This window comes from Prionailurus viverrinus, chromosome B2 (genome assembly GCF_022837055.1).
Source record: "Prionailurus viverrinus isolate Anna chromosome B2, UM_Priviv_1.0, whole genome shotgun sequence".
Classification (NCBI taxonomy): Eukaryota; Metazoa; Chordata; class Mammalia; order Carnivora; family Felidae; genus Prionailurus; species Prionailurus viverrinus.
Genome location: NC_062565.1, coordinates 63,302,404 through 63,328,697, shown reverse-complemented (window position 1 = coordinate 63,328,697; position 26,294 = coordinate 63,302,404). Strand labels below are relative to the sequence as shown.

General features: G+C 36.4%; 1 protein-coding gene across 1 annotated transcript in view; it reads right to left on the bottom strand.

Moving 5' to 3' along the window:
- Window positions 1-26,294, bottom strand: part of COL19A1 (collagen type XIX alpha 1 chain) — a 354,142-nt gene that overhangs the window by 267,051 nt on the left and 60,797 nt on the right. Inside the window, exons 7-9 of the mRNA XM_047860196.1 lie at window positions 22,362-22,442; window positions 10,740-10,865; window positions 9,582-9,644 (exon numbers count right to left, since the gene is read on the bottom strand). Coding sequence (XP_047716152.1) covers window positions 9,582-9,644; window positions 10,740-10,865; window positions 22,362-22,442 — 270 coding nt within the window. The remainder of the gene's footprint in view (window positions 1-9,581; window positions 9,645-10,739; window positions 10,866-22,361; window positions 22,443-26,294) is intronic.

Genomic DNA, 26,294 nt, shown 5'->3' with positions numbered 1-26,294 from the left:
CACTGGGAGTTTTTGGCAGCCCGCTACAGGGCCATAGTTTGCTGACCTCTTAACAATCAGACTTATTCTGTATATTTTCTCTTCCTATCTGGTACAACCTTTTAAAACAGCCACACTATCAACAATAGCCAAAGTATGGAAAGAGCCCAAATGTCCACTGACTGGTGAATGGATAAAGATGTGGTACATAGATACAATAGAATATTACTCAGTGATCAAAAAGAATTAAATCTTGCCATTTGCAACAACATGGATGGAACTAGAGTGTGTTATGCTAACTGAAATAAGTCAGTCAGAGAAAGAGAAATACTATATGATTTCACTCATATGTGGAATTTAAGAAACAAAACATGAACACAAGGGAAGGGAAGCAAAAATAAGATAAAAACAGAGAGGGAGACAAAGCATAAGTGACTCTTAAATATAGAGAACTAACTGAGGGTTGTTGGTGGGTGTAGGGGGGGGGACGGGCTAAATGGGTGATGGGCATTAAGGAGGGCACTCATTGGGAGGAGCACTAGGTGTTATATATAAGTGATGAATCACTAAATTCTATTCTTGAAATCATTATTACACTGTATGTTAATTAACTTGGATTTAAATTTAAAAATATAACAACAATTTAAAAAAATAAAACAGGCACAAAACTTAAACAAATTGCAAATCCACATACCTTTTCCCCAGGAATTCCAGGAGCACCAAATTCACCTTTAATACCACCTGAACCCTAAAATAAAGAAATGCTCATTAGGTTTTTTTAAAGGTATATTAATTGCTAATGTGAAGAGAATCTACCATTGCACAGATAAGTTGCTTTTCCTTGCACCAAAGTTTGTTCCCTGAGTTCATTCCTCATATTGTCTACAAGTCATTAAACTATACTTTTGACAATAAATTATCAAAATGTTAGAAAGTAATAAATATCAAAGGGCTAGTAAAAACTAAAACTAGACATTCTCTACACAAATACATATAATTCAACTTTGTCATTTCTTTTATACTTATAAAGATTAGGAATGATTCTATTGCTTTCATCTTAACTAATACTTCATGCTTTCAATTTAAATAAGTCACAAAATTTTAAATGTTTTATTTATCTATTTTTGAGGGAGAGAGAGCGTGGGCATGGGAGGGGCAGAGAGAGAGGGAGACAGAGAATCCCAAGCAGGCTCTTGTGCTGTCAGCGCAGAGCCCGACATGGGCTCAAACTCATGAACCATGAGATCATGACCTGAGCCAAAATCAAGAGTTGGCTGCTTAACTGACTGAGCTACCCAGCCACCCTAGTCGTGAAAGATTAGACTCGAAGGTACCCATATATGTTTCATTAATGTGCCTGATCTTCCATTATATCCTCTGGGAAAAATCTCACAGCTGGGCCAATCCAATTGTTAGCTTCCCTGCTCTTCCATCTAAACTGGAAAAAATAATCTCAATGAAGCTGATATGTTACCTATATCTGTCTTAATGGCTCTACCACAAATTCAGTCTAATAAATATGCTTGAAATGGTGAAAAATAATATAAACTTTTTGGATGAGTTTCTCTATCACCAATGTGTGGTAGAAATTAAGAAATATATCGGAATTTCATGAACAAATAACACCATGTTATACTGATATAGTATGTTAATTTCAGATTTTAGGCACACAGGCAAATTTTAACTTCAAGTTTCTAGACATTAGATGAGATTATATCAGGTTGGGTAAAACTGATATGAAAATAGATACAAAAATTGATACAAAATAAAATAAATCAAATATATTCAATATTAGATTAGAAAGGTTAAAGAAATATTATTTATTTCTTATATTGACATAGAAAGTCAAAGGTCGATATTAAATCCCACCTGTGAGAGGTTGCTACTAAGCAATTTTTTTCTTTCAAAAAATTGTGAACATATTTTGAGACAATTATTTTTTATTGGTGTGGTGTGGCTATAGTATGAGCATATGAATAAAGTCAGATTGAAAAAAATACATATTTTTTTCCCGACTAGAAAGGAATCAGTACCAAAGTTTCTGACTATAGAGTCAAGTAAGTTAACTTGTACCATTTTAAACTGTTTTGATTTCCTCTAGAAGTATGTCAGCAAGGTAATCATTTAATAAAGCCTATACTTTTTGGGAAATTAACTCAATATGTGGAAGATAATAATTCAAAAATAAACTGGAAAATTATTCCTCAAATAGAACTCAGATCATACTCTCCCTTAGGTTCAAGGACATTGAAATTGAGCTGCTATTTTATAAAACTCTGAGGGCATTTCAACTTTGAAGTGGGTGAGGGTATTAGCCAGAGTTTTAAAGAACTGAGAAAGTAATGTGGTTGCTACATAATTAGGTTGCTAACTACATTTGCTAAGAAAAAGGGAATTAAAAAATTCACAACATTATAATAATCGAGTTTGAATGAAAGAAAAGTAGTAATTGTTATTTCAAATAATGAAACCCAGAGTTTACTCTTGAACAGATGACACAATTTGATTAGGTGCCCTGATACAGAATACTGATCACATATAAGTGTTCAAATACAAGCAGCAGTTGAATTTCAAACCATCTTACTCCATGAGAGAGGGTCATCATTTTTATAAAAAGAAAAAACAAGGCAGTAAATCATATTAATGAAGAATGGACGAGAATATAGGCAAGTAAAGATAAACATTAAATTAAGCCCAAACATTTTTTTCCAAATATTTCTGATTCTTCATTACTAATTGGCAATATGAAGCTAAAACTAATCAGGTCACTAACTCGTGTTTTAAAAGAAAAAGTGTAGTAGAACAAACAATAGTGAAAAATATAACTGTCCTTTATGATTTAGCATATCTAGTTCTTTCTCTGTAAACTGACTCTTTGCGCTTGGCAAAGTACCCTAGGCAATTGGGGCACCTGAATTTATAGGTTCTAGGAAGAGCTGACTTGATGATTTAGACTTTCAGGTGTGATGCTCATTTATTCATTCAACTCCTATTAGGTGCTGTTCTATGTATGTTGCTCACAAAACTTTTATTCTAGTGGAGGAAATAAATAGAGACATAATTTTAACAAGTCAAGTGACACTAAAAATGCTAAGAAAGAAGATAGAGGTGGAATGAAGGGATGCTTTTTATATAAAGATATCAGAAGAGGCTTTTTATTTTAAAGTGATTTCTGAGCAAGAACCTAAATGGTTTGAAGGAGAGAGCTAGATGGATATCTAAAGAAACCCCAGGTATATGTAACCTGATGTAAAGGCCCTGGAGCAGGAGTGAACAGGGGAAACGGTAGGAGACAATATAGGGAGTGGAGAGGTAGGGATAGGGAGAGCTCTACACATTATGCAAAGCCTTGTAGCCAAGGCAAGAGCTTCAGTGTTCACCTTGAGGGAGAAAGGAAGCCACGGGTGGATTTTGACCCAGGTAGGAAAGGATTTCCTGACAGGATTATTCATTGTGAAATAATATTGGGAACAGAAGACACAGATTTGAATGAAATACTTATATCATTAAGTGATCTTTTTAAGAAATGAACTATCAATAAATTATTAATATTTACTACAAGTACCACACAATAACTATCTGAGATTTTTATATACTAAAATATTTAATCAATTGCAAATTCTACGGGATTATTTTACAAATGAAGATTATTTTGTTTTTGGTCAAGTCACATAAGAAACTGAACTCAAAAGGATTATCTCCATCTCTCCTTCAACATGTGAAGATTATACTGTGGATAGAAAAGCAGAAGAAACATATTTTTTCAGTTCCTATTATGTGACAGTTTCTAGCACTCAATATTTTATATACATTTTATTGTATTCCTTCTTCACAATAAAACATTGACTAGGTATTAAGTATCATTTAAAAAAAATTTTTTTAACGTTTATTTATTTTTGGGACAGAGAGAGACAGAGCATGAACAGGGGAGGGGCAGAGAGAGAGGGAGACACAGAATCGGAAACAGGCTCCAGGCTCTGAGCCATCAGCCCAGAGCCCCACGCGGGGCTCGAACTCACGGACCGCGAGATCGTGACCTGGCTGAAGTCGGATGCTTAACCGACTGCGCCACCCAGGCGCCCCAAGTATCATTTTTAAAGTAAGTAAGAGGGGGACAGGATTCACTCTCAAGTGGTTCAGGTTCCAAAGAGGTAAGCCTTCTAATATACTGTCCTAAATATCCTTTGTCAGTCTTAAAACCAAAAGGAAAACCTTGAGAACATCTAGTTCCCTTAGTAACACTGCACTTCTGATCATTTCACAAAATTAACTATTCAATATGCCTTAGAGCAAATGACTTTCAATCTTCAAGCTCTGCAGGCATTATTTTGTGCACCTAGTCTAATAATGAAAATTACATACCAGACTTAAACACAGAGGAAAGTCATCTTTATTTATTTCACATTAAAGTTGCAGGATCACGGGGCGCCTGGGTGGCGCAGTTGGTTAAGCGTCCGACTTCAGCCAGGTCACGATCTCGCGGTCTGTGAGTTCGAGCCCCGCCTCAGGCTCTGGGCTGATGGCTCGGAGCCTGGAGCCTGTTTCCGAGTCTGTGTCTCCCTCTCTCTCTGCCCCTCCCCCGTTCATGCTCTGTCTCTCTCTGTCCCAAAAATAAATAAAAAACGTTGAAAAAAAAAATTAAAAAAAAAAAAAAGTTGCAGGATCACACAGTATAAGAACAGGAACAGACTCATCATCAACTCCTTAAAATGAAATAATACATCTATGTTTATTACGAGTGCCAGGAAAGTGGAACACATTCATGGCCACAGTCATCTGAAGTCATAATTACATAGCAAGTACTATGCTGGTTTAATCACATGCTGGTGCTTGTACTGAAAAAATAAAGGAAGTATACCAATCAAGTATTTGTCTTGTTTTGTAAATCATCAATTTATTTTTTCCCAGCTGTTTTTACCTTGCTACTAAAATCACCTGCAATTATGAGTTCCATGTAGTCTGGACACTAAAACCAATGTTAGTATTTTAAAAACATACCTTAAGTGGGAAGTTACATAACACATCGTAACCCTAAGATACATTTCTTGTATATTGTATATATTTAGAATAAAATAAATTTGCTAATTATCATTTTTACTAATTCCTTCCTAGTTCTTTTCTACTGGTTTTCTTTCCTACAGAGGGAGGAAAGACTCCTTAAACAAATCAACACTAGATTATAAACTCAGTGAGAGTAAGCCTATGCTTTCTCACTACTGCTATAGCTCCAGAACTTAGTATACTTTTTGTTGTAATAATAGGAACTCAAAAAATAGTTGCTGATAAATTAACGAATAAAAGAAAAATGAATATTTACATATTAAAGGAGACATCTATTTATGACTAAAGAGTAAGGAGAAAGAATGAGTCTTTAAAAGATATATGCTCTAACAAGAGAGACTCGGCACTTAATCTTTTTAAAAAAATCATTTAAAGGTGACTTAATGATTTTATTAATATTTATGTAATATTTTTTAACAGGGGCAAGGATATTTTTAAAGTATTTTATCCTTTCTAAAACTGACATGTGAAATTTCTTCCTATGCCAGTAATCTTAAATTGATAGAATTGGTAAGTCAAAGAATAAGAAAGTCAAGTTAAAAAATGGTAATGTGAATCACATCACAATCAACCAACAAGTAAGCCATATATGCATTTTCAAAGTACTTTGTGTCAACCTTACAATGTAGATAGAACTGATAGATTATACACCCTCCTTTACAGATGAGGGAAATGAAACATGAAGAGACTGGGTGGCTTGGCCAAACTCACACTCCTAACCTAAGAAGAGTTGGGATTAATTCAGATCTCTCTACTCTATGAGTCCTCTTAATTATGTTACCTTGAGCACACCATTCTACCCATGCATGGTTTTCTCAGTTGCAAAATGAGGATAAAAATATTGGGTTGCCTTTCTTTATGAAGTTAAAAGGATTAAAATGAGTATTACAAGTGGAAGTACCATGATCAAAGAACACAAATAATACTGAAGAGCCTTTAATATAGAGCAACTTCAAAATGCAAACTGATTAAGAGAAGGACACTGGATTTGACAGGTCTAGGGGTTCAGATCCCAGCTTGACCACATGGCCTTGGTCAATAATTTCACCTCCTTAAACTTCAGTTTTGCCTTCTATAAAATAGTAATACCAACACTTAACATGAAGAGTTTTAAGGATCAAAAAGAAAAGATATGTAAATCACTCTTCTCAGTGTCTGGCACATAGTAAGTATTCAGTAAATACTAGCTATTGCTATAATGATTTATATGTTCAGTTTGATTGATGTAGTCCTTAGAACTAAATATTGTTTAGTGGCATTCAGCAAAGTTATCCCAAGTAATTTGATTTAAAGGGCAAAACTATATGCTCCATCCTACTTCAAAATTCCCTTTTGAACAGCTACTAAGGTTCCTAAAGTTGCCATGCAAGCCACAATGGGCAGAACTTACTTTAGGAGTCAAATGCCTATGATTGTCTTTGTTGAAGTTTGCTGTGCAAGTCTGAAGGATCAGTCATTGCTCAGACATCAGTCTCCTACCCTTTAAAATAAGGAGCCCACTTAGATTATTTTGTTAATTTAGAACCATGGACTTCCAAGTTACGGCATGAATGGAATTTAAATCTGTTTCACCTTGGAAAGATAACAAAAACATAATCAACTCCTAAGCCTAGCACAAATTAATTTATTTAGGTATCTAACAAAAGACATGATATTAAAAAGTGGAAAAGAGAACACTTAAGTTTTGATACAGCAGGGAGAAGGGAAAGGCAGATCTCTAAACACGGGATACTGCTTAGAATTAGTTCAACAAAGATGAACTGTTTAAGAAAAGGGTAGGAAGCTAAGGAAGAATCTTAAGTGGGACTCCTCAGCAGACAAGAGAAACAAGTCACGAGAAAAGTAAATTATAAATGAATATCCCTGATAAACATAGATGCAAGTATCCTCAACAAAATATTAACAAAATGAACTCAACAATAAAGTGAAAGCATTATACACCAGGATCAGAACATTCCATGCAAAAGTAACAAAATACACATTCTTTTCAAGTGCACATGGAACACTTTTCAAGACAGATCAAACGTTAGGCCACAAAAACAAATCTTAAATTTAAGAAACTGAAATCATTTCAAGCATCTCTTGTAACCATAGAGGTGTGCAACTAGAAATTAATTAAATGAAAAAGAAACTGAAAAATTCACAAATATGTGGATATTAAACAACATGCTACTGAGTAATCAATGGATCAAAGAAAAAATAAAAAGAGAGATAAAAAATATCTTGAGACAAATGAAAATGTAAATACAGCATACCAAAATTTCTGAGATACAGCAAAGGCAATTCCAGGAGGGAAGTTCATTGTGATAAATGCCTACCACAAGCAACACAAAAAGTCTCAAATAAGCAACTTAACTTTACACCTCAAGGAACTAGGAAAAAAACAATCAAAGCCCAGAGTTAGTAGAAGGAAGTAAATAACAAAGAGTACAGCAGAAATAAATGAAATAGAGACTAAAAAGATAATAGAGACCAATGAAACTAAGAGCTCGTTCTTTGAAAGAGAAACAAAATTGACAACCCTTGAGTATATTCATCAAATAAATAGATAAATACACAATAAATACACAAAGGACACAAATAAAATCAGAATTGAAAAAGAAGTTACAACTGATACCACAGAAACATAAGGGATCATGAGACTACTACAAACAATGATATGTCAACAAATTGGACAACGTAGAAGAAATGTATAAATTTCTAGAAACATATATCTTACCAAGACTGAACCATGATAAACAAAAAATGAGCAGACTGATTACTAATAGGGAGACTGAATCATTAATCAAAAATCTCCTAGTAAACAAATCTGCAGGACCAGACAGTTTCACTGGTGAATTCTACCAAACATTCAAAGAAGAATTAGTACCAATCCTTCTCAAACTCTTCCAAAATGCAGAATAAGAGAACTCTTTCAAATCTGTTTTATGTGGCCAGCATTACCATGATATCAAAATTAGACAAATATGCCACAAATAAATAAAATTACAAGCTAATACCCCTGATGAATATAGGTGTAAAAATTCTCACAAAATATAACCAAACAGAATTCAACAATATATTAAAAGTATCATATACCATGATCAAGTGGGATTTATTACAGGCATGCAAGGATGGTTCAACATCCATAAATTAGTCAATATGATACACTGTATTAACAAATTTAAGGATAAAAATCATATTATCATCTCAATAGATGCAGAAAAAGTATTTGACAAAATTTAACATCCATATATGATAAAAATTCTTAATAAAGTGACGATAGAGGGAAAGTACTTCAACATAATAATGGCCATATATGACAAGCCCACAACTAACATCATACTCAATGGTGAAAAGCTGAAAACTTTTCCTTTAAGATCAGAAACAAGACAAGGGTGCCTAATTCCACTACTACTATTCAACATAGTATTGGAAGTCCTAGCCAAAACAATTAGGCAAGAAAAAGAAAGAAAAGGCATCCAAATTGGAAAGGAATAAGTGAAACTGTCACAACTTACAAATGACATGATTGCATATATAGAAAACCCTAAAGACTCCATCAAAAGACTGTTAGAACTAATTAACAAATTCAGTAAAGTTGCAGAGTACAAAATCAAGATACAAAAATCTGTGGTGTTTCTATACACTAATAGTGAACTATGAGAAAGAGAAATCTTAAAAAATCTTAATTATAATTGCATCAAAAAGAATAAAATACCTAGGAATAAATTTAACCAAGGAAGTGAAAGACATGTATATTGAAAACTATAAGACATTAATAAAAGAAATTGAAGAAAATACAAATGGAAAGATATTCTATGCTCATGGATTAGAAGAATCAATATTGTTCAAATATCTATACTACACAAAGTCATCTACAGTACAGTGCAATCCCTATCAAAATGGCATTTTTCAGGGCACCTGGGTGGCTCAGTCAGTTAAGCATCCAACTTTGACTCAGGTCATGATCTTGCAGTCCATGGTTTAAGCCCCACGCCAGGCTCTGGTGTTGACAACTGAGAGCCTGGAGCCTGCTTCAGATTCTGCCTCTCTCTCTCTCTCTCTCTCTCTCTCTCTCTCTCTCTCTCTGCCCTTCCCCTGCTCATGCTCTGTGAAATGGGTGAAGAGGGTATAATTTATATAAAAGTAAAATACACAAATAAATGAATAAGAAGCTAAAAAAGAATCTTCAGTGGGGACCCATCAACACACAAGTGAAATAAGAGTTCATCAAGTATTCGGTGAACAGAATGCTAAAGAAAGTTAGGGCATAACAAAATATAAATTTTCTTACTTCACAATTTTGCTTATAGTTTATAGATAACAAAGATTTGGGTCTCTATATCTTTTAAAATTTTAGTTCCAATAGGAACTCAAAAGCAGACTTGGATGCTGATATAGTCTTTCTCATTTCAGTGATCAGCATTTAAATATAGTCCTTAATAGCCTTTAACAGAAACGTGCATTTGTATGGGACATAGAGATATGGCGTGGACACATTTTTAAATCACTTTTGAACCAATCCACTTTCATTCTGACAGAGTTTTGTGGTATCTTACCGGTTCTCCTTTATCCCCTTTCTGACCAGGTGAGCCTGGAGTTCCTGGAAAACCTGCTTCTCCCTGAGCAAAAGTGAATTTCTGTGTTATCAAACATTCTGTCACATTGAGCCAAAGACTAATAATTTGTAAATATGAAGGTGACAACAGTAGGATAAAGCTTTACTCTCCTCTGAGCTGATGGCGGTCCCTCTGCTGGAATGCCCTTCCCTTGTTCAGGAGGCTCAGTACTCTCCGTCTTCCAAACACCATTTGACATCATCTCCTCCATGAGACTTTCCAGGACCTTGAACACATGATGCTTCCCTATGGCCCTGCACCTGCCTTTCTCATGGAGCCTATGATACAGTGTTGGTTGCTACAAGAAATGTAAATTTCCTCTAAACTTTACCTCACCCGTATACCCCCTCCTCCAACCAAGAGCAAAGGGGTAGCAGGATGTGTTATGTCTCTAAGGGGAAGTAAGAAGTGACAGTGCCAGGGGACATTCTGCTCTAGGAACCTCTTTCCTTTCCCAGGTAAGGGTATAGAGGAAAACCATCAAGAAATCACTCAGCCTACTTTTAGCATAGCCTCTTGACTGCCATTACTATTCACAAAAGAAGTTTATGTCGGTCCACGGACACACTCTTCCTGACCAGGGGACTGTAGTGGTACCAGAGAAGCAACTTCTTTGAGTGATATTCTCTATAAATTCTCTACGCAATTTATGGCAAAAGGAGATGGCTGGCTGTATATTTGGAGATACTGGACAAACAGCCTCCACACAACAAAGAAATACCATATAGGGTATTTTTGTGTACGTGTGGAAGAGCAGGCACTGTTTCACCTGTGAATTCCCAAAACTGAAGCTTACTCCTGGCACATGCTAAGTACTCAATATTTGCCTATTGTACAGGTGGGCCCTCCCCTTACCTTTCTATCCATTCTCATTCATAGCCTGGAAAGTCTATGGCTTCAGAACTAGCCAGAAAACAATGCATGAAATCCTTTCTCCAATTACCTTCTCATAATCCATCCCAGCGACTGAATGGCTTATGCTTTTGATTCAACTAGCACTAGAGGTCAAGATACATTCTGTGCACTGGGGCCACATTCAAGGGGATGGCTCGCTTTGTGCAGTGGCTTCTCAGTGGGCATAGATTAAAACTAGCAAACCTTGTTTGGAATGCACTGGCACCGGTCTTGAAGTCCCTCCTTTGCTGGAAGATAGGCAGACAGTTTACTGGCATGAGCGGGTAACAGTGATGATGCAGTGCTTCCAAAGCCATCATAATCTGGACACTAAAATCCAGAAAAATGAATAGAGTTAATTCCCAACATTCTAGCATCCCAAATACTGGCTCCCACCAAACTAGGGATGACTGGAGTTGCCTGAAAGAACCACCTTCTAATTAGCCAAAAGTTGATACAGGTATATGAAAGTTGATAATGTCTTTTCTCTTTCACTAGGTCTCCAGTGTGTTTTATTACACTACAACATGTTAGAAATGCGCTAAAATTTGTTTTGATGAGGAATTCTAAAGCTATTATAAATGACTTTATGATAAGTACAGAAATATCAAATATTTACAATAACTGCATTGTTACCATAGAATAGTTATACACATTACATCTGTATACGTTTTTGTGGAACAAAATTTAAAATAAAAGCAAGTGACTTGAACTTTTAGAACATCATTTACTCCTATAAGATGAATGTAAAGGCATAAGGAGCTTGGTAGCTTTGGTAGGCAGCCATTGCCATGATGACCCTGAGGGCCTGGTGGCTAACCGATGGTGGCTAACGTTGGTGCTTCAAGTGGGCCATTGAGCCGAGCGGGCCTGGAGGAGGCAGCAGGAGCCAAAGTGACCAGGGCAGTAGCCAGGGAGACTCACTGTACCCTGACAGTTGCTTGGACAATCAAGTGCCTGCCTGAAACCAGCATGCAAGAGACAGACAGGATTCTAGCGGAGAAGCGCTACTGGAACATTGCCTTGGGTTCCTTCAAGCAGATTCCCATGAACCTCTTCATTATGTATATGGCAGGCAATACTGTCTCCATCTTCCCTACTACAGTGGTGTGATGGTGGCTTGGGGGGCCTATTCAGGCACTTATGGCCATTTCAGCCACTTTCAAGATGCTAGAAAGTTCAAGCCAGAATCTGGGCGGCAAGATGGCGGCTTAGGAGGACTCTGGGCTCACCGCACGTCCTGCTGATCACTTAGATTCCATCTACACCTGCCTAAATAACCCAGAAAACCGCCAGAGGATTAGCAGAATGGAGTCGCCGGAGCCAAACGCAGACGAGAGGCCCACGGAAGAGGGTAGGAAGGGCGGCGAGGCGGTGCGCGCTCCACGGACTGGCGGGAGAGAGTCGGGGCGGAGGGGCGACTCGCCGGCCAAGCAGAGCCCCCGAGTCTGGCTTGCAAAAGCGGAGGGGCCTGACGGACTGTGTTCCCACAACAAGCGCGACTTAGCGTCTGGGAGGTCATAAGTTAACAGCTCTGCTCAGAAAGCGGGAAGGCTGGAGGACAAAGGGAGGGAGAGCTGCTGAGCCCCCTGACAAGAGCTCAGTTTGGTGGGGAACAAAGGCGCTCGCCAGCGCCATCTCCCCCGCCCATCCCCCAGCCGAAATCCCAAAGGGAACTGGTTCCTGCCAGGGAACTTGCCCACTCCGCGCAAACACCCAACTCTGTGCTTCTGCAGAACCAAACCTCCGGCAGCAGATCTGACTCCCTCCCGCTGCCACAGGGCCCCTCCTGAAGTGGATCACCTAAGGAGAAGCGATCTAAGCCTGCCCCTTCTGCCCCCGAGCACCTTGCCTACCCACCCCAGCTAATATGCCAGATGCCCAGCATCACAAGCCTGGCAGGGTGCAAGTAGCCCAGACGAGCCACACCACCCCACAGTGAATCCCGCCCCTAGGAGAGGGGAAGAGAAGGCACACACCAGTCTGACTGTGGCCCCAGCGGTGGGCTGGGGGCAGACATCAGGTCTGACTGCGGCCCTGACCACCAACTCCAGTTATACACCACAGCACAGGGGAAGTGCCCTGCAGGTCCTCACCACGCCAGGGACTATCCAAAATGACCAAGCGGAAGAACTCCCCTCAGAAGAATCTCCAGGAAATAACAACAGCTAATGAGCTGATCAAAGAGGACTTAAATAACATAACAGAAAGTGAATTTAGAATAATAGTCATAAAATTAATCGCTGGGCTTGAAAACAGTATACAGGACAGCAGAGAATCTCTTGCTACAGAGATCAAGGGACTAAGGAACAGTCACGAGGAGTTGAAAAATGCTTTAAACGAAATGCATAACAAAATGGAAACCACCACAGCTCGGCTTGAAGAGGCAGAGGAGAGAATAGGTGAACTAGAAGATAAAGTTATGGAAAAAGAGGAAGCTGAGAAAAAGAGAGATAAAAAAATCCAGGAGTATGAGGGGAAAATTAGAGAATTAAGTGATACAGTAAAAAGAAATAATATACGCATAATTGGTATCCCAGAGGAGGAAGAGAGAGGAAAGGTGCTGAAGGGGTACTTGAAGAAATAATAGCTGAGAACTTCCCTGAACTGGGGAAGGAAAAAGGCCTTGAAATCCAAGAGGCACAGAGAACTCCCTTCAGACGTAACTTGAATCGATCTTCTGCACAACATATCATAGTGAAACTGGCAAAATACAAGGATAAAGAGAAAATTCTGAAAGCAGCAAGGGGTAAATGTGCCCTCACATATAAAGGGAGACCTATTAGACTCGTGACTGATCTCTCTTTTGAAACTTGGCAGGCCAGAAAGAATTGGCACGAGATTTTCAGGGTGCTAGACAGAAAAAATATGCAGCCGAGAATCCTTTATCCAGCAAGTCTGTCATTTAGAATAGAAGGAGAGATAAAGGTCTTCCCAAACAAACAAAAACTGAAGGAATTCATCACCACTAAACCAGCCCTACAAGAGATCCTAAGGGGGACCCTGTGAGACAAAGTCCCAGAGACATCACTATAAGCATAAAACATACAGACATCACAATGACTCTAAACCCGTATCTTTCTATAATAACACTGAATGTAAATGGACTAAATGCGCCAACCAAAAGACATAGGGTATCAGAATGGATAAAAAAACAAGACCCATCTATTTGCTGTCTACAAGAGACTCATTTTAGACCTGAGGACACCTTTAGATTGAGAGTGAGGGGATGGACACTATTTATAATGCGACTGGAAGCCAAAAGAAAGCTGGAGTAGCCATACTTATATCAGACAAACTAGACTTTAAATTAAAGGCTGTAACAAGATATGAAGAAGGATATTATATAATAGTTACAGGGTCTATCCATCAGGAAGAGCTAACAATTATAAATGTCTATGCACCGAATACCGGAGCCCCCAAATATATAAAACAATTACTCATAAACATAAGCAACCTTATTGATAAGAATGTGGTAATTGCAGGGGACTTTAATACACCACTTACAGAAATGGATAGATCATCTAGACACACGGTCAATAAAGAAACAAGGGCCCTGAATGAGACACTGGATCAGATGGACTTGACAGATATATTTAGAACTCTGCATCCCAAAGCAACAGAATATACTTTCTTCTCGAGTGCACATGGAACATTCTCCAAGATAGATCATATACTGGGTCACAAAACAGACCTTCATAAGTTTACAAGAATTGAAACTATACCATGCTTACTTTCAGACCACAATGCTATCAAGCTTGAAATCAACTACAGAAAAAAGTCTGGAAAATCTCCAAAAGCATGGAGGTTAAAGAGCACCCTACTAACGAATGAGTGGGTCAACCAGGCAATTAGAGAAGAAATTAAAAAATATATGGAAACAAACGAAAATGAAAATACAACAATCCAAACGCTTTGGGACGCAGCAAAGGCAGTCCTGAGAGGAAAATACATTGCAATCCAGGCCTATCTCAAGAAACAAGAAAAATCCCAAATACAAAATCTAACAGCACACCTAAAGGAACTAGAAGCAGAACAGCAAAGGCAGCCTAAGCCCAGCAGAAGAAGAGAAATAATAAAGATCAGAGCAGAAATAAACAATATAGAAACTAAAAAAACTGTAGAGCAGATCAACGAAACCAAGAGTTGGTTTTTTGAAAAAATAAACAAAATTGACAAACCTCTAGCCAGGCTTCTCAAAAAGAAAAGGGAGATGACCCAAATAGATAAAATCATGAATGAAAATGGAATTATTACAACCAATCCCTGAGAGATACAAACAATTATCAGGGAATACTATGAAAAATTATATTCCAACAAATTGGACAACCTGGAAGAAATGGACAAATTCCTGACACCCACACTCTTCCAAAACTCAATCAGGAGGAAATAGAAAGCTTGAACAGACCCATAACCAGTGAAGAAATTGAATCGGTTATCAAAAATCTCCCAACAAATAAGAGTCCAGGACCAGATGGCTTCCCAGGGGAGTTCTACCAGACGTTTAAAGCAGAGATAATACCTATCCTTCTCAAGCAATTCCAAGAAATAGAAAGGGAAGGAAAACTGCCAGACTCATTCTATGAAGCCAGTATTACTTTGATTCCTAAACCAGACAGAGACCCAGTAAAAAAAGAGAACTACAGGCCAATATCCCTGATGAATATGGATGCAAAAATTCTCAATAAGATACTAGCAAATCGAATTCAACGGCATATAAAAAGAATTATTCACCATGATCAAGTGGGATTCATTCCTGGGCTGCAGGGCTGGTTCAACATTCGCAAATCAATCAATGTGATACATCACATTAACAAAAAAAAAGAGAAGAACCATATGATCCTGTCAATCGATGCAGAAAAGGCCTTTGACAAAATCCAGCACCCTTTCTTAATAAAAACCCTTGAGAAAGTCGGGATAGAAGGAACATACTCAAAGATCATAAAAGCCATTTATGAAAAGCCCACAGCTAACATTATCCTCAACGGGGAAAAACTGAGAGCTTTTTCCCTGAGATCAGGAACACGACAAGGATGCCCACTCTCACCGCTGCTGTTTAACATAGTGCTGGAAGTTCTAGCATCAGCAATCAGACAACAAAAGGAAATCAAAGGCATCCAAATTGGCAAAGATGAAGTCAAGCTTTCGCTTTTTGCAGATGACATGATATTATACATGGAAAATCCGATAGACTCCACCAAAAGTCTGCTAGAACTGATACATGAATTCAGCAAAGTTGCAGGATACAAAATCAATGTACAGAAATCAGTTGCATTCTTATACACTAACAATGAAGCAACGGAAAGACAAATACAGAAACTGATCCCATTCACAATTGCACCAAGAAGCATAAAATACCTAGGAATAAATCTAACCAAACATGTAAAGGATCTGTATGCTGAAAACTATAGAAAGCTTATGAAGGAAATTGAAGAAGATTTAAAGAAATGGAAAGACATTCCCTGCTCATGGATTGGAAAAATAAATATCGTCAAAATGTCAATACTACCCAAAGCTATCTACACATTCAATGCAATCCCAATCAAAATTGCACCAGCATTCTTCTCGAAACTAGAACAAGCAATCCTAAAATTTGTATGGAACCACAAAAGGCCCCGAATAGCCAAAGGAATTTTGAAGAAGAAGACCAAAGCAGGAGGCATCACAATCCCAGACTTTAGCCTCTACTACAAAGCTGTCATCATCAAGACAGCATGGTATTGGCACCAAAACAGACACATAGACCAATGGAATAGAATAGAAACCTCAGAACTAGACCCACAAACGTATGGCCAACTAATCTTTGACAAAGCAGGAAAGAACATCCAATGGAAAAAAGACAGCCTCTTTAACAAATGGTGCTGGGAGAACTGGACAGCAACATGCAGAAGGTTGAAACTAGACCACTTTCTCACACCATTCACAAAAATAAACTCAAAATGGATAAAGGACCTGAATGTGAGACAGGAAACCATCAAAACCTTAGAGGAGAAAGCAGGAAAAGACCTCTCTGACCTCAGCCATAGCAATCTCTTACTCGACACATCCCCAAAGGCAAGGGAATTAAAAGCAAAAGTGAATTACTGGGACCTTATGAAGATAAAAAGCTTCTGCACAGCAAAGGAAACAACCAACAAAACTAAAAGGCAACCAACGGAATGGGAAAAGATATTCGCAAATGACATATCGGACAAAGGGCTAGTATCCAAAATCTATAAAGAGCTCACCAAACTCCACACCCAAAAAACAAATAACCCAGTGAAGAAATGGGCAGAAAACATGAATAGACGCTTCTCTAACGAAGACATCCGGATGGCCAACAGGCACATGAAAAGATGTTCAGCGTCGCTCCTTATCAGGGAAATACAAATCAAAACCACACTCAGGTATCACCTCACGCCAGTCAGAGTGGCCAAAATGAACAAATCCGGAGACTATAGATGCTGGAGAGGATGTGGAGAAACGGGAACCCTCTTGCACTGTTGGTGGGAATGCAAATTGGTGCAGCCGCTCTGGAAAGCAGTGTGGAGGTTCCTCAGAAAATTAAAAATAGACCTACCCTATGACCCAGCAATAGCACTGCTAGGAATTTATCCAAGGGATACAGGAGCACTGATGCATAGGGCCACGTGTACCCCAATGTTCATAGCAGCACTCTCAACAATAGCCAAATTATGGAAAGAGCCTAAATGTCCATCAACTGATGAATGGATAAAGAAATTGTGGTTTATATACACAATGGAATATTACGTGGCAATGAGAAAAAATGAAATATGGCCTTTCGTAGCAACGTGGATGGAACTGGAGAGTGTGATGCTAAGTGAAATAAGCCATACAGAGAAAGACAGATACCATATGGTTTCACTCTTATGTGGATCCTGAGAAACTTCACAGGAACCCATGGGGGAGGGGAAGGAAAAAAAAAAAAAAAAGAGGTTAGAATGGGAGAGAGCCAAAGCATAAGAGACTTAAAAACTGAGAACAAACTGAGGGTTGATGGGGGGTGGGAGGGAGGAGAGGGTGGGTGATGGGTATTGAGGAGGGCACCTTTTGGGATGAGCACTGGGTGTTGTATGGAAACCAATTTTTCAATAAATTTCATAAAAATAAATAAATAAATAAATAAATAAATAAATAAATAAATAAATAAATAAATAAATAAAAGAAAGTTTAAGCCAGAAGTTTCTGTAGGATTTGGTGTATTCTCAGAAACCTCACGGGTTTGGCATGGACTGTTTATTAGTGCCAGTCAATGGGACTATTGTCCACACATGCATCAGATTGGTTAGCCCTCATTGAGCCCCCAGAGAGGATGGGGTTCAGTGGTGGAGAACTGCTTCTGTGAACCTGAGAAAGAACTACCTGGTCCTACATCCTGGGATCTCATGTACAACCTCTTTATGCCCAGAGGCTCCCCCTCGGCATACAAACTCTTAACATCATCATTCAAGCTGGGAAGAGCCCAAAGCTCCCTGCTCCCCATGGTGAGGAGGCAAACCCCAGAAAGACAAGTATGTATCACTATGAACACAAACTACGCCATAACCCTTGACTGAAAATAATGTAGAAAACTGTATTTATGGTTCCAGGACAGAGCAAAACAACAAATGAAACTGTAACTCTAATGAAACAACGCCTGTTGCTAAATCAAGACCCACAGCAGCAGCTCCTTTCAATAAATCGCGTGGTTGAGAACAATGCTTAAAAAAAAAGTGGCACAAGTTTCCCTTAAATCTATTCTCCTTAATATTTCACTTCTATTTAACATAAACTGGGACATAAAAATTCTGTTGGAAACACTTTGGAAGATGTGAGAAACTAATGCTAGATTCAGATTACACATGATGAAAAGAAAAACAAAACAGACACAAAGAGCAAATAAAAAAATACTTTTTACACTCCAAGATGCTATATATTTAATTAAAGTGTATCTTATTCTACTCCATTGTCCTTTAAAGTTATTAAAAAGTCTACACCTTAAAAGACGAGTGGCAAAATTTATACTTTATCAGTGGGTTCAGAACATGTGGGATAACATGAAGTGAAACTCAGTTACAGAAAAATGACTTTTTCTCTCAAAAAATAAATCCAGATGGGAGGATAAATGTATCTTCTCCTATCCCATCACTTACCAGTGATTAATTATTATTAATAATTATTAAATTAATAATTAATAGTTTCATAATAATTATTTCATAATTTCAGCCTCCTCATCAGTGTTTGTAACTGTGAATTTGTAATTTTATGCTTGCAATTTCATAACTCTGAATTTCCAATTTAGGGGAAAGGGCTCACACATTACTTTACATATTACAAATTATATATGCTTGGAAAAATATTGTCAGGATAAAAAAGTAGTAAAGGATGGTCAGTGGTTATTTACTGTGGTGAGACCAAGGTTGATATCTACTTCCTTCTTTAAATTTGGCTGTAGTTTCCAAGTTTTCTATGACAAACGTACATAATTTTCAAGACACAAAATTATTTTGAAAAAAATGGGTAGCATTCCAATGCCTGTGAAAACAACAAAAACTGTAAGAAAAATAGCACCCAGAGACACTGGGATTAGGTTCCCTTGTCCACCACTAGTTCCATCACCTTTACCCTCTCCAGATTTAATAATTGGCTCTTTTGTTACCTTGATCAGTTTCCAAGTCCACAAGTTTCAAGTCACATTAGAATGAAACATGATTATCACCAGAATAGTTCATTTCTCTCATATGATTTGATATGATTTTCCAGTCAGGTCCAGCTCTACTGGTTCCCACTCAGATGACCACAACCCAATTCGAGTTCATAATTTTGCTCTGGACAACTGATTTACTACATTAAATTGGGGATTTAAATGACTTGAAAAGTATGTCTCAGTCTTCACTCTAAAACTGTTCACACTCTCCAAAGAGTGCCTAAAGAGAACATGAAAATGTACAAGTAAGGACTCTTTGTAAAACTTCTGGTTTTGATTGGACACATATTTACTTAATTGGCCCTACAAATTTTAATCACATTTCACATTTATTTTCAACAAATGTTGCTAATTTCCTCCTTCTGCCTATGTCTGTAGTCATGAAACTTGACAGAAACAGAAAATCTAATTAATAGAAGCAAAGAAGTATATTTACAAATTATCTTGAATAAATTTTACCCTTGAAATATGCTATAAACTATTAATAACAAAAAACATGTCTGATTTGAAATTCCAAGATAAAATTAAATTTTTAAGCAAGCACATTAAAACTTTCTGAATTCAATACATTTTTTAAAAAAAAAGTTGGTGTCAGAATTATAACAGAAGCACTTAAATGGCTTTTATATAATTATTTATCTTCCCATTTGTAAAATGTAGCATGTTTCTATTTTCTGTTACTCATTAACAGAATGGTGATGTCCCTTCAAATAATTATCATCAGGAAAATAGGCAGGTTTTTGTTATTTTTTTCTTACAGTTGGTGATGAATTCCTACCTTCTTTTCCACAATTTAACTCCAAAGTAACATTTTTAAAATGTGAATAACTTTTTTCCCATAATTTATTAAGTTACATCATTGTTTTTAATAATCAAACCACTCCACTAAATCTATCACCTATACTTCCTTAAACAGTTTTCTCATAATTTGTATTGAAAATATCTATTATGTGATGACACAGAGTAAAAACTAGTCAAGAATACAACTTTCTTTTTCTCTGTTTCTTTCTTTCTCTCTCTCTTTCTTTCTCTTTTCTTTCTTTCTTTCTTTTTCTTTCCTTCCTTCTTTCTTTCTTTCTTTCTTTCTTTCTTTCTTTCTTTCTTTCTTTCTCTTATGTTTATTTATTTCAGAAAGAGTGAGAGAAAGAAAGAGAGCGGGGCAGGGGCAGAGAGAGAATCCCAAAGAGGCTCCATGCTGTCAGTGCAGAGCCCAACATGGGGCTTGATCTTACAACCCATCATGAGATCATGACCTGAGCTGAAATCAAGAGTTGGACACTTAACTGACTGAACCACTCAAGTACCCCAAGATTCAGTATTTAGATATATCAAAAAATTTTTATGCTACTTTTTAATCAGGAAAAATTATTATTTTAAAAGCTCTTACATCCTAAAGGAATAATTAATTTAAAAAATAAGCTTTCAGAGAATTAAACACCTTCAAAATTTACATATGTGGCTCCAGGAAGTCTTGGTATTTCAGGTCTGTAGATTGGCATTATAAATTATCTTTTTAGATATTTATAGAATGATATTTGGCTGGCTTTCACTTTACTTGGAATGAGAGCCATAAACTGGTTTGGAGATATGCTTTATAAAACCAAGTTACATAAGTAAAACAAGTAATTTTGAAAGACTTAGATAATGCTTTAAATCAGCCACATTATTATCCTACTATTCACAGTGAGAGACAGAAGTTAAAAATATTTTTGAATTACTAAGTTATTGATAAAATTTTCATACAATTTTGGATGTAAGTATAGAAGTTCTGAAAAGTCTAAGATACAAAGAAAAACATTTCACCTTTTCCTTTTCCTTTTCATATGTTCTCTCTGTAAGACTTTTTAAAATTAATCCCTGTTAAACACTTTTTGTCCCATCTACCTGCTTTAATAGTTGATAAGTCAACAACTTAAGAAAGTGTTTTGACTGTCTTCTAGAAACAAAGCTCTAGGAATAGAAAAGCATAGCATGAGGGGCACCTGGTGGTTCAGTCAGTTAAGGGTCCGACTTTGGCTCAGCTCATGATCTCATGGTTCCTGAGTTCGAGCCCCATGTCAGGCTCTGTGCTGACAGCTCAGAGCCTAGAGCCTGTTTCAGATTCTGTGTCACCCTCTTTCTCTCTGCCCTTTACGCATTTGCACTCCATCTCTCTCTCTCTCTCTCTCTCTCTCTCTCTCTCTCTCTCTCTCTGTCAAAAATAAACATTTTAAAAAATTAAAAAAAAAAAGTGGAGCATGAAAGTGTAACTCCCCTCAATGAGCTTAAAATGGAGTTGATTAAATAAAAACAAATGCAACTGTATCTAATAACATAAGATAGTGCACCTGATCACTATAATGAGAACTACAGAAAGTGCTGAATTCAGTATTTTTTTTTGAATGGAATATTGGTACAAGAAATTAACAGTTGCACAGTTAGGTTGGGAATATTAAGAATGAGAGGCTGAGTAACCGGGTTTATATTCTGTTGCCAACAGGGAGTGACCAAAGGTTTGGGGAAAGAGATGAACAGCAGGCAGTGAATGTGCCTTATTCATGACTGTTATAGCCTTGTTCTTTAGCACAATGTCTAGAAGATCAGTGTTTTTGAATAACAAATGTTTATTGAGAGAAAATAAATGCATATACAAAGCAGTGATTCAGAGACTTATTCTGGTTATCTTCAAATAAAATGGTGTAGAGACTGGAAAGGCAGTTGACATGATAATGCAAAAATCCAGTCAGGAGATAAAGGCAGACCATGTCAATAAAAGGGAAAAGGTAGATGAAAAATCTATCACAAAGGAAAACTATCCAAGATGGATAACAAACTAGAAGAGGAAAGTGAGAAAGAGTAACATATGATTACAGATTTAAAATTCCTGCAACTGGAAAATGATGATGTTACCATTAGAACATATTTTAAGGAGAAAGTCATAAATTCTCTTTATGTCAAGTCCAAAGTGAGGACATACCATTCCCAAAGTTCAAGACAAAACACTGGGATTCACACTGTAAAAAGAAACTATGTGAGAGCACTATAAGGGGTGTCTTACTGGGAACAAATTACTTACCTGTCTTCAACAGAAGACACTCAGGGCTGCTCTACATCTACACTCTACAGACTGCATTCTTCACATGCTACGAAAACTAACTTACCTTAGCATCTGATATTTCACAGCATGTTTCTTGGGCTATGAAGTTTGAATTACAGTAGATTTTAAGTTGATGAAGTTCAATCTATTAAAAAAGTAGTGATAATACACATCATTAGTTTTCTTGAAAATCACATTTAGGCACTTAAAAGCTATGGTAATTTAACTGAAAAGATAAAAAGAAGCTAATACAAATAAGTTATTGGTAGATATTTTTAATGTTTTTATTTAATTTAGGATTCATGATTTTATGGACCATTAGAGAAAGAGGCATGGATTCAATTATTGAGATAGATCTCTGTATGAAAGAAATCAGATAATGAAGGCAATTGCAAATTTTTGCTAGTTGTTTCATACAAAAAAGAAGTATTTAATTACAAGATAGGTATTGTTACTCATTACAATAAAGTATGCCCACAAAATAAGAAATATTCCAAAGTAAAAAATTCTGGAGAAAAAGTAAAGTCAAAGGAATGAACACATGATGGAAAAGGCTTTCTCAGTACCTCTAGATCTCTTATTTGAGGCACTGAAACAGATGCTTACTTCCCAACAAGAAAAAAAAAAAGAGAGAGAGAGATTTGGTTTTCATCTTTTTCACGCATTCTAATATCTATGGGGTAATCCTAAGCCACACTCACAATCTTTTTACAAAAATAATAGATTTCTTCTCTTGGCTTAGCAGATTCACGTTTTTTGGCATTGGACATGAAATATAAAATAGTAAAACTTTGGTTTGTGAGCATAATTCATTCCGGAAACATGCTTATAGTCCAAAGCACTTGTATATCAAAGCAAATTTCAAAAACCATTGGTTCAGTTGTGATCATATGACATTCGCTGTCATATATTACTTATATTGCAAGACATTGCTCATTTATCAAGTTAAAATTATTATCAAAAATGTTTTCTCATCTTGTGGAACAAATTACTCACAATCCGAGATTTTACAGTTCAAAAAAGGTACAATTGTGCCTTTAAATGCAAAAGCAAGGAACCACATAAGAATAATAAAGAGTATTGACAGAATTTCAATATGACAGACATGTAAATTGGCTATTTTAAATTAGTCTGTGGTTGCAAATTTAGTAGTTTAAAATAAATCCTACAATGATTTGACATATTTGACACAGGTCAGAAACAACCTCTCCTTTCATCCCTGTCTTCTTCCTCCTGCCTGCCCTTCTCTTTCTCTCTCTGTCTCCACCTCTTCCTCTGTCTCCCAATATTCCAGAGCTAAATTATTCATTACTTTGATAACAAGATGTACTTGTTATAGAGATATCCAACTGTTATATTACAATAATTAATCCTACCATAATGAAAAGCAGATATCTTCAGTTATTTTGAAACTCTGCCCAACACCAAAAAAGCACAGAGGTAGAAAAAAGGCTGTAACTATCACTCTACACTGAGATGAACAAAATCAATTCAGCTCATGAAACATGTTAAGAACTCCAGACATCTTGTGAATTCATGAGCAGCCTTAATGATTTCTTTTGTGTAACTTTTTGCAAGATATTGAAGTTAACTTTTGTTTATAAAGTTTAAATACACTGTCTTACATAGTCTAATGAAAAGCCACATAGTAACATACCCACTAAGTAGAATAAAGAATGAGAACTCCAATTAACTTTCTTCCTAAAACCAATTAATCATCATCATTGTTACCAAAATAGCCAATAAATATTAAAACTCAATTATATACCATCCACTCTACTAGGCCCTTTATATGAATTATTTTATTTAACTGAAGATAGATGACCAATTTTTGACAGATTAGAAACTAATCAATTAACATGACATTGAAACTACATTCCTAGTTTAATGATGCTTTATTATTCATTAGTTACTTTAGAATCCTTCATTGACAACAGTACTTTATAAGGACAGTGTTCAGGGCTAAGTCTATACTGGCCCTTGTCACACAGAATTTGTTAAAAAAAAAATCCTTTATATCAGTTTTGTCACCTACCTCTTTCTCACAGAAGCAAATGGACAGTATACATAACATAAACAAACTCAATTATTATGATTTTCTTCAATAACAGACATCCTGAATAAATAAAACATTTTTACATTACAACAGACCTTAAGAATCATAGAGCCTGTATGGAGATGATGAAAAATTAGTCCACTTAAACTTTTAGTAGGACCAAGAATCTTTATTTATTTATTTATTTATTTATTTATTTATTTATTTATTTATTTATTTTTCCAAGAATCTTTTTTAAGTGTTTATTCATTCATTTTGAGAGAGAAAGAGAGAGAGAGACAGAGAGACAGAGAGAGAGAGAGAATGTGAGTCGGGGAGGGGCAGAGAGAGTAGGACAGAGAGAGAATCCCAAGTAGGCTCTGAGATGTTAGCACAGAAGTGGATGCAGGGCTCATCTCATGAACTGTGAGATCATGACCTGAGACTAAATGAAGAGTTGGACACTTAACCTACTGAGCCACCCAGGTGCCCCAGGACCAAGAATCTTTATAGAATAAAATATGTATTTTATTTGTTTGTAACTCAAACACTATCTCATTAAAAAGCTGCATCATAATATGGCTTTAACATTTTTTATTTTTGTCTTTTTTTCATTTATTTATTTTTAAAATTTTAATTCCAGTGTATTTAACATAAAGTGTTATATTAGTTTCAGGTGTACGGTATAGTGATTCAATAATTCTGTACAATATTCAGTGCTCATTGTAATAAATGTACTCAATTCCCTTCCCCTATCTCCCTACTCACCCATCCCCCACTCATTTCCCCCTCTGGTAACCATCAGTTTCTTCTTTATAGTTAAGAATCTGTTTTCTGGTCTCTTTTTTTCATTATTTGTTTTGCTTCTTAAGTTTTACATATGAGTGAAATCTTATGGTATTTGTCTTTCTCTGACTTATTTCACTCAGCATTATACTCTTTAGGTCCATCCATGTGTACCAAATGCCAAGATTTCATTCTTTTTTTGTGGCTGATTTATATATATATATGCACATATATATATGCATATTATATACATATATACACATATTATATACATATATAAATTATATATGTATATAATATTTCTATATATATTTCTATATATAATAAATATATATATAATATTTCTATTCTTAATTTTTTGAAGAACCTCCATACTGTTATCCACAGTGGTTGCATGAGTTTGTATTTCCACCAACAGTGAACAAGGGTTCCTTTTTCTTGGCATTCTCACCAACACATGTTTTTTGTGTTTTTGATTTTAGCCATTCTGACAAGTGTGAAGTGATATCTCTGTGGTTTTGACTTGCATGTCCCTGATAATGAGTGATGTTGAGCATCTTTTCATGTATCTGTTGGCCATCTGTATGTCTTCTTTGGAGAAATGTCTGTTCATGTCTCTGCCCATTTTTTAATTGGATTATTTGTTTTTTTGTGTGTTGAACTGTATAAATTCTTCACATATTTTGGAAACTCACTCTTTACCAGATATGTCATTTGCAAAAGTCTTCTCTCATTCACTAGGTTATATTCTAGTTTTGCTGATAGTTACCTTTGCCGTGCAGAAGTTTTTATTTTGAAAAAGTGCATTAGTTTATTTTTGCTTTTGTTTCCCCTGCCTCAGGAGACATGTCTAGAAAAATGTTGCTGTGGACAATGTCAAAGAACTTACTGCCTGTGCTCTCTTCTAGGGTTTTTATTGTTTCAGGTCTCACATTTAGTTCCCTAACCCATTTTGAGTTTATTTTTATGTATGATACAAGAAAGCGGTGCAGTTTCATTCTTTTGCATGTGGCTGTCCAGTTTCTCCAATGCCATTTGTTGAAGAGTCTTTCAACATATTCTTCCTTCCTTTGTTAAAGATTACTTGACAATATAATTGTGAGTTTATTTCTGGGCTTTCTTTTCTGTTCTATTGATCTATGTGTCTATTTTTGTGCAGTACCATAGTGTTTTGAT